The sequence below is a fragment of the Drechmeria coniospora genome, chromosome 03, assembly GCF_001625195.1.
Source record: "Drechmeria coniospora strain ARSEF 6962 chromosome 03, whole genome shotgun sequence".
In the NCBI taxonomy this organism is placed as follows: Eukaryota; Fungi; Ascomycota; class Sordariomycetes; order Hypocreales; family Ophiocordycipitaceae; genus Drechmeria; species Drechmeria coniospora.
In genome coordinates, this window is record NC_054391.1 from 9,431,066 (window position 1) to 9,447,146 (window position 16,081).

General features: G+C 61.7%; 3 protein-coding genes across 3 annotated transcripts; 2 read left to right on the forward strand and 1 right to left on the reverse strand.

Annotated features, from left to right (window-relative positions):
- Positions 1 to 1,458: 1,458 nt before the first annotated feature.
- On the reverse strand, positions 1,459 to 2,109 carry DCS_08201 (uncharacterized protein; the record flags this gene model as incomplete). Its single annotated transcript, XM_040805480.1, has 2 exons — positions 1,459 to 1,702; positions 1,919 to 2,109. 2 exons carry the CDS (start codon positions 2,107 to 2,109, stop codon positions 1,459 to 1,461), a joined length of 435 nt encoding a protein of 144 aa, XP_040655584.1.
- A 3,188-nt stretch (positions 2,110 to 5,297) lies between these two features.
- On the forward strand, positions 5,298 to 7,122 carry DCS_08202 (uncharacterized protein; the record flags this gene model as incomplete). The annotated part of the gene is made up of 2 exons (XM_040805481.1): positions 5,298 to 6,338; positions 6,397 to 7,122. The coding sequence occupies 2 exons, from the start codon at positions 5,298 to 5,300 to the stop codon at positions 7,120 to 7,122; spliced, it is 1,767 nt and encodes a 588-aa protein (XP_040655585.1).
- A 7,696-nt stretch (positions 7,123 to 14,818) lies between these two features.
- Positions 14,819 to 15,772, forward strand: DCS_08203 (uncharacterized protein; the record flags this gene model as incomplete). The annotated part of the gene is made up of 1 exon (XM_040805482.1): positions 14,819 to 15,772. The coding sequence occupies one exon, from the start codon at positions 14,819 to 14,821 to the stop codon at positions 15,770 to 15,772; it is 954 nt and encodes a 317-aa protein (XP_040655586.1).
- Positions 15,773 to 16,081: the final 309 nt, after the last annotated feature.

Below are 16,081 nucleotides of genomic sequence, written 5' to 3' on the forward strand. Positions count from 1 at the left end.
GGAATTGCAGAGGAGTTTGTATGTGCCCATGGTGCCGAATGCGTTTCTTCGACGCCAGCCAAGCACAGTCAAGTACAGCGCACTCGCAGCACCTGCGGGTCGGCGGGTACGCGGCCGTTGCAGAGGACAGCGTGCCGGCCAGCCAACCAGCGACGACGGGCGAAACAAACAAAACAGCCAGCCTCTCTGGCGTCGGCATCGAGGCGCGGGCAGCAAGGCGTCGGCAGGCCATGAATTGCTTCAGCCGCTCGGTCGATGGCTCGGTCGATGGCTCGGTCGTCCGCATGCATGCACCGTCGGGCGCAGGTGAGGAAAATGACGGCGTTGCAGGCGTGCGCTGGCTCTCGACGTCTGTTGCCGTGGTAGCCCGGATGGAAACCGTCCGTGCCAGCGCCAGGAGGAGATGATCAATTTGGAGCCGGCGGCCTGCCTCTGCATCCCCGAAGCTGCCGTCATCTCACCATGCCTGTTGCCGTGCAGGCATGCATGTGCACCGGGAGACATGAAACGCGACGGCCGTCGAAGCCGCAGGCAGTGCTCCGTGCTCTAACGGCAGTGGCCCTACGGCAACGTCGCCTGGGGCATGGAGTGCTTTTTCCGTTTGCTCGCTGCTGGTCTTGTTGGCTCTGCCTACGCGGCATGGACGATTCGCATCTTGCAATTGTGCATTGTGCATTCCGTTGCCACATGCATCTCGATCGCTGGTGAATCAGGAGGCAGGCCAAGGCACCTAGTTATTACTGTAGAGTAGTAGTAAGTACTGATGCAGCGCATGTCCCGGAGTACGGAGTATTAATTACTCCGTCGGTGCTCCGTACTCTGTACATGCACAGTACTTTCAAGCGTGCTGTACTCGTTGCCGTACAAGTACTCCCTTGGTTCGGAGTACGCCGTGCTCATGAGCCAAAGACGACAATTTGGACAGCGGAAAGGGTAATAGTCTAGTATTAATAATACCTGGCAAGTAGGTAACAGGTAGGTGCCTACTAGGTACTAGGTACCTATATAGTATTAATTCCTGCACAGAGTACCGTGCGGAGTAATTAATTACAGGAATTACTTGCAGTAATTTGCGAATCGGCGATGTGCCTCCTGATCGTCTCAGGTGTCGCCACGCCGCATCTGCCGAGCACGAAACAGACGACGTTGTTTGACGAATCAATCAATCAACGAATCAATCAATCAATGCATCCATCATTCAGGCGCTTCCACGCACATGCATCTTGCTCGTACGTGCACCGAGTACGGAGTGCGTCGACACACTATATGTACACAAAAAAAGTAAAATAAAAAGGCCCACGTTCATTCATGTCAACGTCCATGACCCAGCAGGCAGGTCCTGGTCAGCCCATGACCCAGCAGGCAGGTCCTGGTCAGCTCCGGGAATGCCCCTGCCATCAGGCAATGCGAATTCGTGCTCGCTTCCGTCGCGCTTCGGCTTCCGGTTCGAGACGTCCCTCACAGGTCCTCGCAGAAGTCGCCGGTGACGGTGACGGTGGCCGTCTTGGTCGGCGTCGGGCCCGTCGCCAGCTGGGCCGTGATGCCCCAGCAGGCGCAGGCCGAGGAGTAGGCGCTGGCGGCCTTGCAGCCCGAGGCGTAGGCGGGCACGACAGAGGCCGTGGCCGTGGCGACGGTGGTGGCATCGCGTCGGAGCTTGGGCGCCGTCTGGGACGGGTCGAGGGTGACGGTGACGGTGGTGGTGCTGCGAGGAGAGACGAGTTAGTGTCGTGGCTGACGTTGCTCCTCTTCCACGCCCGTCTCTTTGATTCCCTCGTTGCTTTTCCTCTCGTCTTTTCTTTTTCCTTTTTCGCTTCTTCATCATGCTTTGTCTCTTTGTTCTCGTCTCTTTATTCTCGTCTCTTCTCTCTCCTCTGCCACGCACTGCCTTGACGCCGCTTCACAAGGGGGGGGGTCTTACACAGCGTCGGGCAGGACCGTCGACCGCATGAAACTCGTGCAGTCGGCCTTGCGGGACTCGATGGGCGTCAGGCCGTCGCGAGTTCCCGTCACCTGGCGGGCGCAGTTGTCACCGCCGCAGTGGCCGTTGCGAGCCTCGATGGCGCCGGCGAGGGCCGTGGCGGCAAAGCACAGGATCGTCGCAGCCTTCATCTCGACGGTCGGGGTGCGCTTGCTGCTTGTGTGAGCTCGTCGACGGGGAAGGGGCACTGGAGTTGTCGGGCAAGTCGGGCGTCGGGATGGGCGGCAGGAGCGGATCGAGAGAAGACGACGGTGGCAGGAGCGACGGCGAGAGCCATCGGACGCGGGAGAGCAGAGTCGTCGGCGACTTAATATAGGGGATGCAGGGAGGATGCTGCCTTGGCGGATGCGGCCGAGACGGCTCGCTCGTTGCGACCTCCCATCTGCGTCGAGGACCAAAGGGCGAACAAGGCGCGGACGACGGATGGGATACGACGGACGAGGCCCAGTGCGGGCATGGCATCGGCGCCGCAACCTGCATCGATGGCCGCCGCCGAGGCCGCAGGGTGGGTTCCGCGCTGCCGTACCTGAAGGGTGGCCCCAGGATGACAGCCATCGCAGCCGAGACCTCCCGGATCGGGCAGGTCGACGGACGAGGTCGTCTTCTGAAATGGCCCCCCGTATATCCATCTACATGGACCAGGCCATTGACGTCCGGTCCTTGTCCGACCGGCCTCGTCTGGGGAACCGATGGCGTCGCTTCGGTGTCGGTATCCGTCGTGCTGCTTATTCACCCCTCAGCATCCAGCACGGAGCAACGTGGGCGAGCAACGTGGGCGAGCAACGTCGGGGGATGCACGGAAACGACATGCACACCGGTTCGCGAAAGATGCCTGCACGCCCATCAGGATGGATGGACATTTGCCCACCTTTTTCTCCTCGTCACTCGCTTCTCGACCTTTGCTTCTCGCCGTGTGCCGGCTTCTGGTTCGCAAAAGACACGAAACGTACGAGAGCCGAGGTACCGGGTCCGACACCTGACGAGCAGATGCGTTGGCACTGTCACGATCCGATTCGCCAACTTCCCGCCTATTGTGACGACCGGTCGACGAACTCTTTCTCTCGCCCTCGCGCCATCGCCTCCTTGGACGCACGTAATACGTGACGCCGTCTTGAACGACAACGCTCTCCGCTCGGCTATTCCTCCATCAGCCTCTCCCAAGCCCCTCCCATCTCGCCATCGGAGCGGGGGCGGCGGGGTTTGCGAGGAATTGCCAGTGACCCACGCAAGTCTACAGTACTGTTCCGTCCAGAACGACATTAATTGTACTTGTTGTACGGAGTACAGGTGCATGCACATACAAGTACCTACCTAGTACCACGGAGTACTGGGTAGTAGCATCAATACTCGTACTCGAAATACAGAGTACACTGTAATACTCTCGGTGCTCTGTATCTGTACATGCGCGAGGACATGTTTAGCACCTCCAGGTACGGAGCACAACAGTACCTGTACAAACAAGTAATGCTCCCTACAGTGGGACATGTACGGAGCGAGCACTGTATACATATGTCCTCGGTCCTGCCGCGTTGCATCGTCTCATCGTCTCATCGGTCCCTTCCCTCCGTGCTTCTGTCGACCTCAAAGGCCGGTACGTACTTGCAGCACCGGCAGGAACGCAATCGGACACGGGTGGGAGATCCTTCCTCGGAGGAGCCGCCAAGTACCCATGGCCATCTATTGAGCCATCAATGCAAGCAATGCGATTGTATTTTGTCTCATCTCATTTCATTTCGTCTCGTCTCGTCTCGTCTCGCCTCGTCTAGCCTCGTTTCCATTCGTTTCGTGTCCATGCCTTTGGGTGGTTCAAGAGTTTTCTTTCCTCGGTGCCGATACAACAAGCCAAGCTGATCCGGCACGGAATGCTAGCACGTTTTGGTCGTGCTTTCCCGTTTGGGATGCCCCAGCCGCCGTCTCCCTCCCCCGCTCTTTCCGCGTTTGCGTCCCCGCTCCTGCTCGCCCGCTCCGTGCTCACTGCATGAACAGTCGCCTCCACTCCATAATAGTTGCACCGTCTTTGCCAAAAGGACCTGCTCCACCTCTTTGTGCGAGCAGCAAACGACAATGGCATTCTCTTGCCGCCTCGACGCTCCTCCACCCACCTCGACGCTCATCCACCATCCTCGACGATCCTCCACCCTCTCCCACCCTCTCCCGTCCTCGTCCACCGCTACCATCTTTATCCTCCGCCATCGGCCTTTCTCCCAATTCGGCAGGACGACGCCTTGCCGGCCCCTCCCTCGTCCGATGGGGGAAGTGAGGCCACTGAACGATGGACATTCAATCCAACGGGGAAGCAGTCTGCTCCATGCATGTGGCCGGCCCGTTGATGCCATGGTCGCCGAGGTGCGTGAGCCTTGCCTCTTGGGCGGAATAGGAAAGGATGCATGCGTAACTACACCTAAGCATGCAGCATGGCTTCCCAGAACTGTTTCCGACATTATGGCACCGAGCACCTCTGCAGTGACAACCAAAGACGGCATCACGATTTGCCTCTGCATGCTTCGTCGGGTGCATGCGTACACCTAAGCATGTAGCATGGCTTCCCAGAACTGTTCCGACATTATGGCACCGAGCTCCTCTGCAGTGACAACCAAAAGACGGCATCACAATTTGCCTCTGCATGCTTCGTCGGGTCATGCGTACACCTAAGCATGTAGCATGGCCTCCCAGACCTGTTTCCGACATGACAGCACCGAGCTCCTCTGCAGTGACAACCAAAAGACGGCATCATGATTTGCCTCTGCATGCTTCGTTGGCTGCATGCATAGAGAGTCGAGCGTGCGGTGTGCAGTCCAAGAGCGTCATGGGTTGTGTGGACAATTTAAGTGAATATTCATCCCATACTTGACCCAGCTCGTCGTACTGCTAAATGGCAAGGTCCTTCAATTTAAGTGAGTGAATATTCATCCCATACTTGATCCGGCTCGTCGTACTGCTAAATGGCAAGGTCCTTCAATTTCAGTGAATATTCATCCCATTCTTGATCCGGCTCGTCGTCCTGCTAAATGGCAAGGTCCTTCAATTTAAGTGAATATTCATCCCATTCTTGATCCGGCTCGTCGTACTGCTAATGGCAAGGTCCTTCAATTTAAGTGAATATTCATCCCATACTTGATCCAGCTCGTCGTACTGCTAAATGGCAAGGTCCTTCAATTGAAGCGAATATTCATCCCATACTTAATCTAGCTCGTCGTACTGCTAAACGGCAAGGTCTTTGCACGATGAAAAAAAAACGCTATTCACCACCCTGCCTCCGCTGCGTCGACGGCCGCCGCTGTTCTTCGTCGACCGCATCCAGCCTCGTGCCCGGAATGCCATGGTCACGGTGGCTCCTCCAATGAGGGGTCTGCGTCGACGGCCGCCGCTGTTCTTCGTCGACCGCGTCCAGCCTCGTGCCCAGAATGCCATGGTCACGGTGTCTCCTCCAATGAGGGGTCCGCCTCTCCTCCTGCGGCGAATGCAAAGTCGACGCTGGCGAGCCTGGCAGTTCGGCCACATGCCGCTCGCCCTCGAGCTCGGCCGTCGTCGGCGTCGGCGTGGTGGCCCCCTCGATGGCCGCGGCCTCGCTTCCGCTGCCGCTGCCGCTGCCGCTCGACACATTTCCGTGTTGCCGTCTGCGGCGGGAGCTACCTGTCATCCAGCGCAGCGCCCCCGACATGCCTTTGGGACGCCTGTCGGTGCCGGCCTCGGTCGTCGGTGGCTCGTTCGGGGACGGCAGACGGCTGATGATGTTGCTTTCCGAGTCGGCGGCTTGGGTCGGCAGCATCATGTCCACGTCGGGCCGGCCGTTTCTGCCGTTCTCCGTCAATGGTTCCATCACCACCTCCTCGTTCTTGTCCGTCATCGTCATGACGGCCTTGTTCTCTCGCTCGCGCTCCGGGTCTCGCTCCCGCGCCTGCGCCTTCGGTTTGCCCTGCTTCCTGCGCCGGCAGAGCAGAAAGACGACGACGAGAGCGACGACGACGACAAAGGAGACGGAGCCGGCAACGATGCCGGCCACGGCGGCCGCGGAGAGGCGGCCTTGGTCAACCTGGCTCGCTTGCCCGGCTTGCCCGGCCTGCGCGGTGGGGGCCATTTTAGGCACGGTCAAAGGAAAGTACTTGAGAACCTTTTGCGCGTCGGCCTCGTCCCCTGCGTCGACGGTCGGCAGCGCCGTCGGCGGCCGCGGGGAGGACACGGACGTCTCGGTCGACGCGTACACGGACGCGACGCCGGCACCGGTGGCCGTGACGAGCACCGTCTTGGTCACCGTCGTCGGCTCCGTCGAGTAGCATTGGTTCACGGCGCAGCCCATGCCCGTCGGGCAGCAGCCGTAGCTCGCCGAGGCCGGGCAGAGGTACTGGCCCGTCGGGCAGCCGTACGTGTAGGCCACGCCGGACGGCGGCGCGCAGTCGGCCGCTCTCCGGCACAGGTAGCCGTCGGGACAGCAGCCGCCTGGTTTTGCACGGTCCGTCATCATCCGCGTCGCCACGACGGCGCGCAAGACGGGGGGTTTACTCACCTCCGTACACGGCGGCGCAGGGAAACCAGCCGAGCTTGGTGCCGCAGCTCGACGGCCCCCTCGTCTGGGCGAAGCAGCTGTCCCGACCGCAGTCGTAGCCGTCTGGACAGCAATTCCCTCCGAGGCTGCCGGGACACGACTTCATGCTCGGGCCGCAGACGCCGCCGTCGTCGTCCCTCCTGCCGATGGCGGCCGTCTCGTTTCGACCCTGGCATGGATTCTCATCTGCACGCTCATGTCGGTTCCGAATCCGCCTCGAGCTCGGGTTGGCGTTTGGATCTCGATGGGCAAACTCCGCGGCAAATGGTGGCGCCCGCCATCGCCTCATGTCTCCTCCGTCTTGTCCTTGAACGGCCGTCGGGATAGTCGGCATGGAGGTGGTGTCGAGGATGGACGGCCGCAGCCAACTTGCTTTGGGTGCTACCAAGGTCAAGTGTCGACGTCCTCGCGTACCCTTTCGGCCGAGGTGGAACGGTGGAACGGCGGCGAGCGACTCGCTGCCAATGCGTGTCCCTCGCGGACGTTTGCTAGCCTTTGGCCTCTTTCCACCGCCTTGACGAGGGCGAAAGCTGGCCTGTGCCGACGTGCGGAGCAGGTGTCGTGGTGGCTCGTGAGCTCGACAAGCCCAGGCCGACGTTGATGTTTGCTATATTTCCGGCGCTGATGTCGCTTGCTGGTCCGGGCGGTCGAGATGGGCGGCGAGCGGACGGCAAAGGCCTCGCGTCGTTCCGCAACGGCCAGGTTGGGGGTGCGTGAGTGCCTGGTTTCCTGCATGGCCGCCGCTCAGCTGCGTCGAGCTGACAGTGGCCCGCCGCCGGCGTCGCACAAAGGACGCCAACGGCTGAGACGGGTCTGCCGCCAACGGGCGTGTTGGTCCCTCGATTCAACCGCATCCCAGGTCGCAGCCCTTCGAGGCGGTCGCCGTGGTGGCGATGGATGGCATAAAAGGGCCCATGGTCGACGTGGTAGGTGTTGTTCTGCGACATGCTGCGGACATGCTGGTAGGTGTTGTTCTGCGACATGCTGTTCTTCGACATGCTCCGCATCGCACATGGCTCTGCAACATGTCACGTGCCTTGGCGATGAATGGTGCGAACGGGCCTGCATGCAGGTTGCGAAAAAGGCAAAGAGTATATTCCATGGTGAATGCATTTCCAAAGAGTATATTCCATGGTGAATGCATGTCCCGTCATTGGCTCCGAAGCTCAAAATGATATGTCACGGGCCTTGAGAGCGACGGCGGCCGTGGCGATGGATCGAAGCAAAGCGCCCATGGTCACGTTGGGAAGAGTAGACAAGTAAATGGTCCAGTGCAGGCATCCGAGGACTGTCGATGGCTCTACAGGCTCACGCGGCTCCGCATGATATGTGACAAATTTGAAAACGGGTGGCGATCGATCGGCACGGCGAGCCGGCGGTGACCGACGTCTCCTTGGCACGCAGGATCGGCACGACGACGTCCCTGCACAGGCAGCACCCACACATGACGCGTAGGGTGCTTGGTCGGGTTCAGACGATGAACATGCACCGCTCATCTTCGGAGCAGATCAGATGTGCTGACGGTGGTGAGAGAGGCATCGGGAGTGGGTGCGTCTGGGCACGTGACCGCGCTGAGCTTTGGCGGGTCGGGAGCGGCTGCGTCGCCGAGGGAGCTTGAGGCGAGGATGACGGAGCCGGTCTCTTTGCTTCAGCCTCATGGCTTGACGGGTCGGAGAGCAACGTGGGCACATGCGGAGCTCGTGAGACATGGAGGGCTTCCTTTTGTGACGAGGACCGGAATTTGATTCAGTTGGCTCGGTGCAAAGCATGCGGGAAGCCAAGGCTCGGCAGGCGTACATCACCTTGTGTTGTTCGAGGTACGGAGCTCGGCATGGCGTATTGGATCATGATGCAACAGAGGAAAAGGGCGTCGGCCGGGACCAGGGCTACAAGGAATCAAGGATCGTGAGATGGGTCAGAATGAATGTATTGGTGTTCTTCTTGTATGCCGTCACCAGGTGTGTCCAGGTGTCCTCTGTGCCTGGTTAAATAGGCGCAAATGTGGACACCGTTATGTAACCAACTACCCGGACTTTAACCGCGTCTACAGGCGGTTGGCGCGTCGGCGCGACGGATTAATGCCGCAAGTAATAATAGTTGCACGCTTTGTTCAGTACTAGTACAAGTGCTCCGTATTACATACGTAGTAGTTGTGTTTGGTAACTGTATGTAGGCGTACTGTACAGTGCACGAGTACAGTACTGGCACATGGGGACTTGGCACCATCACGCCGTAACAAGTAATGACGAGTGAGCATCTGCACGGAGCATAGGCACCTACTAGGCATACAACTACTAGAGGTACTTGCCTACAGACTACCTGTACTAGGTAGGTAGTTGTAGTGCCTGTAGGCGTACTCGTGTACTAGGCACCTAGCACCGTCACGCCGTAACAAGTGAGCATTTTCACGGAGCACATACAACTAGTTATCTAGGTAGGCACCTAGTATTAGGACTAGATACTATAGGTTGTAGTTGCAGTACCTGTAGGCGTACATGTGTATTAGGCACTTGGGCACCTGGCACCGTCACGCCGTAACAAGTGAGCATTTGCACGGAGCACATTCAGTACCTAGGTACTAGGTACTAGAGGCACCTAGTATTAGTACTAGGTACTATAGGTTAGTGGTTGCAGTACCTGTAGGCGTACCTGTGTACTAGGCACTTGGGCATCACGCCGTAGCAAGTGAGCATTGCACGCACCACGCACGGGGTACAACTACTTACCAAGGCACCTAGTGTCTGTGCCTGGTACTTACCTAGTGCCTGGTGTCAGCGCCTAGTACTTACCTAGTACCTAATGCCAGTGCCTAGTACTCACCTAGTAGCTAGTACCCAGTCTTGAATACCTGTACCTACCAAAGTACCTAGTACCTGGTAATTACGGTGCCTCCAAGTACTAGGTACGGACTGTCGATGCTGACAACTCCAAACACACCTGCAGCACACCAACCTGCAGCACGTTCCACGGCACAGACAGGTGACAGGGTGCTTCTAGTGGCATCCGCTGCACGACGACCTACTGCTTCTGCCAACGAATGCCTGCGTGCTTGCGGTCTAGGCTTCGGACCATCGCAGGTCGCGGCAAGGACTGCATGCCAGGCATCCGGTGCTAGGTTAGCACGCAGGGCAAGCACAATCACTCGCGCAGAGTCGCCTGCATCCCGACCATGGCGGAGTGCTTGTGCCTCGTCACCTACGACGGCACGTACTTGCTTGTAGGTACTAGGCACTGGCGGTATCGAGGCGCCGCCTGGCACGTACCGGTCAAGCGATGATTACAGGTACGGCGTGGAGCAGAGCAGCTGCAGGGTACGGCGACTCGACAGAGGCAGCTTTGGTGGTGCCACAGTGCCTGCTAGGGGCCTGCGCCTGTAGGGGTTACGCTCGCTGCACACCCGTGGGCTCCGTGTACTTGCTGCATACAGTGACTCGACAAAAGTGACGATTCAGCTTTGGTGGAGCCGCTCGTACAAATTGAATCGACATTTTTGCCACCCCACCGTACCTACAGTGCCTGCTAGGTGCCTGCGGCTATAGGGTGTACGCACGCTGCACACCCTCACTTGACAAAAGTGACGATTCAGTTCTGGCAGCGCCACTCCGACGAATTGAATCGACATTTTTGTCACCCCGCGGCACAAGCACAGGCAGCTCTCCACCTGCGCAGGAATACTCACAGCGCATCTAGACACTTGAGCAAGCAGCCCGACGTACAGTGCATCCGACGCCGTCTCGAGGCCCAGTAGCCATACGTACAGTACATCCGACGCCGTCTCGAGGCCCAGTAGCCGACGTACAGTAAATACATCCGACGCAGTCTCCAGGCCCAGTAGCCGACGTGCGGTATATCCGACGCCGTCTCCAAGCCCAGTAGCCCCACGTACAGTGCATCCGACGCAGTCTCGAGGCCCAGTAGCGGACGTACAGTATATCCGACGCCGTCTCCAGGCCATCCGACGCCGTCTCCAGGCCATCCGACGCCCTCTCCAGGCCAAGTTCTACTGCAGTCTCGCCCCGCCTCCCCCTGTGCACGCACGCTAGACGCAGCCTTTGTCGACCTCTCGGCTCGAAGCCGCACCAGCCCAGCCCAGCGGCGCCCGACGACACCACGTTCCAACGGCGACGCACCTCCTGCAGGGCCGTCGGCTCGACATCCCATGCCGTCGCCGTCTGCCGTCCGCCGGTGCGTGGCGCTGCCTCAGACACCCTCGCCCACCCGGACGGGATCCGTCGACGTCGACGACGCTGCGCTGACGACGCTGCACTGACGACGCTGCACTGACGACGCTGCACCGACGAGCACCCAACCACCCACGCCTCGTCCTCGTCCTCGTCCTCGTCCTCGTCCTCCTCCCCCTCCTCCTCCGCATGCTCGACATTCCTCTCGTCGCCCGAGGCGAGTGTCGGCCTCGTTAGCTGGCCACTTGGCATGCGTGTCGTCCGCAACGGGTGCGCGGGTGCCTTGCCGGGTCCTTTTGGGTTAGCGGCTTCGCGGCAGCGCTCGAGTCCGCTGCGACGACCACCTACGGCGACACCTATAGGCCGTCCCGCGTGGCCTCGTGGCCGCTAATGACAGGGTTTCTCGCCGGACTGGCTGCCAGCTTAGCCCCCCGCGACGGATCGCGCCGCTGCGGATTCTAGCGCTCATCCATCCATCCACCAATCCATCCAACTATCCACCCACCACCATCAACCCTCCACCATCCACCCTCCACCCCTCCACCATCCAACCATCATCCATCCATCATCCACCCATCCATCATCCACCCATCCATCATCCATCCATCCATCATCCATCCATCCATCCGTCGACAATGCAAAGCACATCGTCGGGCGCCGCGCATGTCGCTCGCATCAGGTCACGGCAGCCCACGGCAACCCACGGCAAGTCGAGTCCCTGCAACGTTGCTCGCGGGGCGACAATGAGGCGAGGTGGCTCGTCGAATCATCCTCCATCACGTGCCCAAGGCTGACGACGAGCACAGTGCGCCACCGCCAGGGCACCACGGCGTCGAGGTACCGGCCCGCGCGAGGTGGCCGTCGGGTACCGGTCCTGCCCGCGCCTGCTCGTGCCTGCACTGTGCGGCTGCTCATCCTCGTCGACGTCCCTCCCCCCTCGGGCGGTGGAGCCACGAAGCGCCAACGCACCACCCCCCTCCCTGTCCCTGGGAACGTTCGAATGTGACGCATCATCTTTTCTTCATTCGTCGTTCCCCTCCTCCGCGAGCTTGCTCCCTGCTCTGCTCTGCTCTGCTCTGCTCTGCTCTGGCCGGCCCTGGCGCGAGCCCGAGCCAGAGTCGCCATGGCCAACCCGGCTCGCCTTGGATCCCATCTCCTCCCTTCATCACCCCGAGCACCCCGCCGCTCCGTCTCGGTCCTCCTCGGCCATCACGTCGCCGCCATGACCTTGGACGTCGCCGTCTGCCACGAGCTCGACGTCTCGCATCCGTAGCGACCCTGTCTCGCGCCGTCCACGCTCCGCCCGACGGAGGAGGAGCCGGCCCGCTCGCCGCTCGATACGAGACCCATCCGGCAACCCATCACCGGCGTCATCCATCGCCGTCGTCGTCCATCACCGGCGTCATCCATCGCCGTCATCATCCATCACCGGCGTCATCCACCACCGTCGTCATCCATCGCCGTCGTCCTCCTTCGCCGTCATCCATCAGCGTCCATCGCCCGTCACCCTCGAACCGTCATGCGCTGCCGTCGCCATGACCACCTCGATCAACAAGTCGGGTCCCGCTCCCGCCCCTCTGCGCCAGATTCGCTTCGTCCACAACCAGGGCCAACCGCCCTCGAAGCGCCGCCGCATTAGTGCCGCGTACGTCCTCTTTTCGCCTCCTCCATCTCCTCCGTCTCCTTTCGCCTCTCCTACTTCTATCCTCGCCTCTCCTACTTTTATTATCGCCTCTACTACTTTTATTCTCGCCTCTCCAACTTTTATTCTCGCCTCTCTTACTTCTATCCTCGCCTCTCCTACTTTTATTATCGCCTCTCCTACTTTTATTCTCGCCTCTCCAACTTTTATTCTCGCCTCTCTTACTTCTATCCTCGCCTCTCCAACTTTTATTCTCGCCTCTCCTACTTCTATTCTCGCCTGTCCTTGTCCTCCTTCTCCTCTTGCCTCTCCTTGTCCTCCTTGTCCTCTCGCCTCTCCTACTTTTATTCCCGCCTCTCCTACTTCTATTCTCGCCTGTCCTTGTCCTCCTTCTCCTCTCGCCTCTCCTTGTCCTCCTTGTCCTCTCGCCTCTCCTCCGTCTTCTCCTTCTCCTCTCGCCTCTCCTTGTCCTCCTTGTCCTCTCGCCACTCCTCCGTCTTCTCCTTCTCCTCTCGCCCCCGTCGACGTGTGATTCGGGCCTGCCATGACATCGGCTGACGGCGACCAGGTGTCTGACGTGTCGACGGCGAAAGACGAGATGCGCCGGCGAGCGGCCCGTCTGCTCGACCTGCACCAAGCACGGCCAGCGATGTCAGGGATATCCCGAGGAAACAAAAAAGGACGGCGTCGTCGTCGCCGCGAGCGACATCAAGCAGGAGGATGACGACGGCGCCCCCCGGATTCCCACGCCTGGGCCTCGCCACGCGCCCGCGTCGGCTCCTCGCTTCGAGCCGACGCCCGCTCGACCTCACGCCGCCGCCGCCGCCGCCGCCATGTACGAGACCGTCGTCGATGGCCGCCCGTCGGCGCCGCCGCCCGATGCTCGCCCTGCGCCCCGTGCCGCCTCCGACGTCGACGAGACGGTCCGCTCGCCGACGCTCCGCTCGCCGACGCTCCGCCGCATCCACCGCATCCACAGCCGCATCCCCTACTTTCGATACTTTGGCCCCACCGCCATCGTTCCCGGCTTCAAGCAGATGGTCGTCTCCGTCAGCGGCGGCCGCCTCTCCGCGGGCCTCGAGACCTCGGCCGCCTCGCCGCCGTCGACGCCGAGTTGCGCCGCCGCGAGCGACGTCACCCTCGAGGACCTGCCGGCCTACGACCCCGTCGGCCCCGGCCCCGTCCACCCCCTCATCATGAGCCTCGTCAAGACCTTCTTCCTCCACCTCGGCTGCAACTACCCCTTCCTCAAGCGCTCGAGGTTCCTCCGCCTCGTCGCCGAGAAGCGCGTCGAGCCCATCCTCGTCGACGCCGTCTGCGCCCTCGCCGCCCGCTTCTCCGACGCGCCGGCCCTGACGGCCGGCCACGACAAGCTGCCGACGGCCGAGAGGGGCCAGACCTTTGCCTCGCGCGCCCGCCACGCCACCGTCGACACCTTCCCCTGCCCCTCGGTCGGCGCCGTCCAGGCCTGCCTCCTCATGGCCTACGAGGGCTTCGGCGCCAACCAGGACAGCGCCCTCTGGATGTACCTCGGCCTCGCCATCCGCATGGCCGTCGACCTCGGCCTGCAGAAGCGCGTCGGCATCCGCTACCAGGGCCAGAAGGACCCCTGGTACACGCGCCACCTGCCCCGCGTCGCCGGCGAGTCCGACGCCGCCGGCGAGGCCAAGCACGGCCTCGTCGGCGCCGCCCTGACCCTCGAGGAGCAGCGCGAGGTCGAGCAGGAGCGCATCGACACCTTCTGGGCCGTCTTCGTCCTCGACCGCGTCATCTCCTCCGGCACCGGCCGCCCCGTCACCCTCCGCGAGGACGACTTTGAGCTGTCCCTGCCGCCCTACTCGCTCGACCCCGTCACCAAGTGGCCCGCCCTCTTCCCCGTCTTTCTCCGCATCATCCACCTCTACGGCCAGGTCTCGGACATGCTCAACAACATCCACGACATCCACGACCTCACGCGCGAGACGTGGTCCAAGCTGTCCGAGATGGAGCACCGCCTGACGCGCATGTACAAGAGCTGGGACTTTCGCCTGCAGTTCAACGTCGGCAACTTCAAGGCCTACCTCGGCGCCGGCCACGGCACCACCTTTATCCTCCTCCACTTCTGGTTCCACGCCCTCCTCATCATCCTGCACCAGCCGACGCTGCTGACGCCCTTTGGCGCCCTCCGCACCGAGCTGCAACTCCTGTCCGACAGCCGCGAGCTCAGCATGAGCAGCGCCAAGACAATATGCGACATCCTCGCCTTTGCTGACCTCATCGACCCCAAGAGCTTCATCGGCAACCCCTTCTCGAGCCAGCCCATCTACATAGCCGCCTGCGCCTTCTTGATGGAGTCGAGCGCCGCCGCCTCGGTCGGGCCGTCGCCGGGCCCGTCGCCGCCGCCGCCGCCGCCGACGACGACGACGACGACGACGACGAGCCCGAAGACGTCGAAGCACTCCCTCCTCGCCTCGGCGGCGAGCCAAAACTACCAAATGTGCTACAGCTCGCTGCAGGTGCTCGAGAGCCACTGGGGCGGCGTCAAGTACATCCTCACGGCCCTCGACCAAAAGTCCAAGGGCATCTGGGACTGCGAGACGTACACGTCGGAGGAGTACGAGAGCACCATCATCCCCCTGCTAGGGCCGACCATCGCCGAGGAGCTCCGCCGGGCCTCGCCGAAGATGGACGGCGCGCCGCCCATCGCCTGGAGCCTCGCCGGCTCGGCCGACTCGCCCAACTCGAGCCTCACGCTCATGTACACGAGGCGCAACGGCACCGTGATGCCGACCCGGCAGCAGCCGCAGGCGGTGCAGGCCTTGCCGTCGCAGGTCGCCACGCCGCCCGGCATCATGGTCTACGACCCGATCCGGCAGAGCCTGCCGGCCGAGCCCGTCGCCATCTACCCTCCGGCCCTGCCGCAGACGAGCATGTCGTCGGTCCGCCATTCGCCCTTGCTGCCGAGGCCCCTCGGCCCGCTGAACCTGCCCTACCTCGCCGCCCAGCCGCAGCCGCCGTCGGAGGCGTACGACGGCGTGGCCGCCGACGAGGACGGCCGGCCCAAGATGCTCATGGCCCCGTCGTTTGCCTCGTCGGGGGGCCCGCTCGGCGGCTTCGAGGCCTACGGCGCGCCCCCGGTGAGCGCCATGGCCGACGCCGACGAGGTCGGTCGCCTCGCGAGCGCCGCGCCGTGCGGCGCCGCTCTGCAGAACCTGTACTTCAACCACGGCATGCCCATGCCGAGCCAGCCGCCGTGGGCCTTTGGCGCGAGCAACATGAGCGCCATCACCTTTGACAGCCGGGACATTGACATCAGCGTCATCGGCCGCCAGCCGCAGCTGATGACGGGGGCCTGGATCGACTTCATCCCCAGCGACGTGCTGGGCATGCTGGAGAATTACAACATGGACGGCCAGGTGGCGTCGGCCCATCCGGGCGCCGGCGGTTGACGCCTCTCGACGCTTCCCGACCGGGTGCCATCTCGTGAGCGGATGGCGAACCTCACGACACGGCAGCCGCGGCGTGAAATGACGTGGTTGATCCACAAACGACGAGCATGGGCACGACCGGCCCGCTTGCTCCTTTTCCCTTGCTTTCCATTTCCCTGTCCAGTCTCGTGGCACGGCGTGGCGTTGGGCTTTGCGCAGCAGGACGAGATGTCAGGACGCGTTCGTTTCTCATCGCATGACGCCGGCTTTCGGGAAGGGGAGATATGTGTTACGGCCGCGATGCGCTCATGACTGTGTACTTTGTGACGA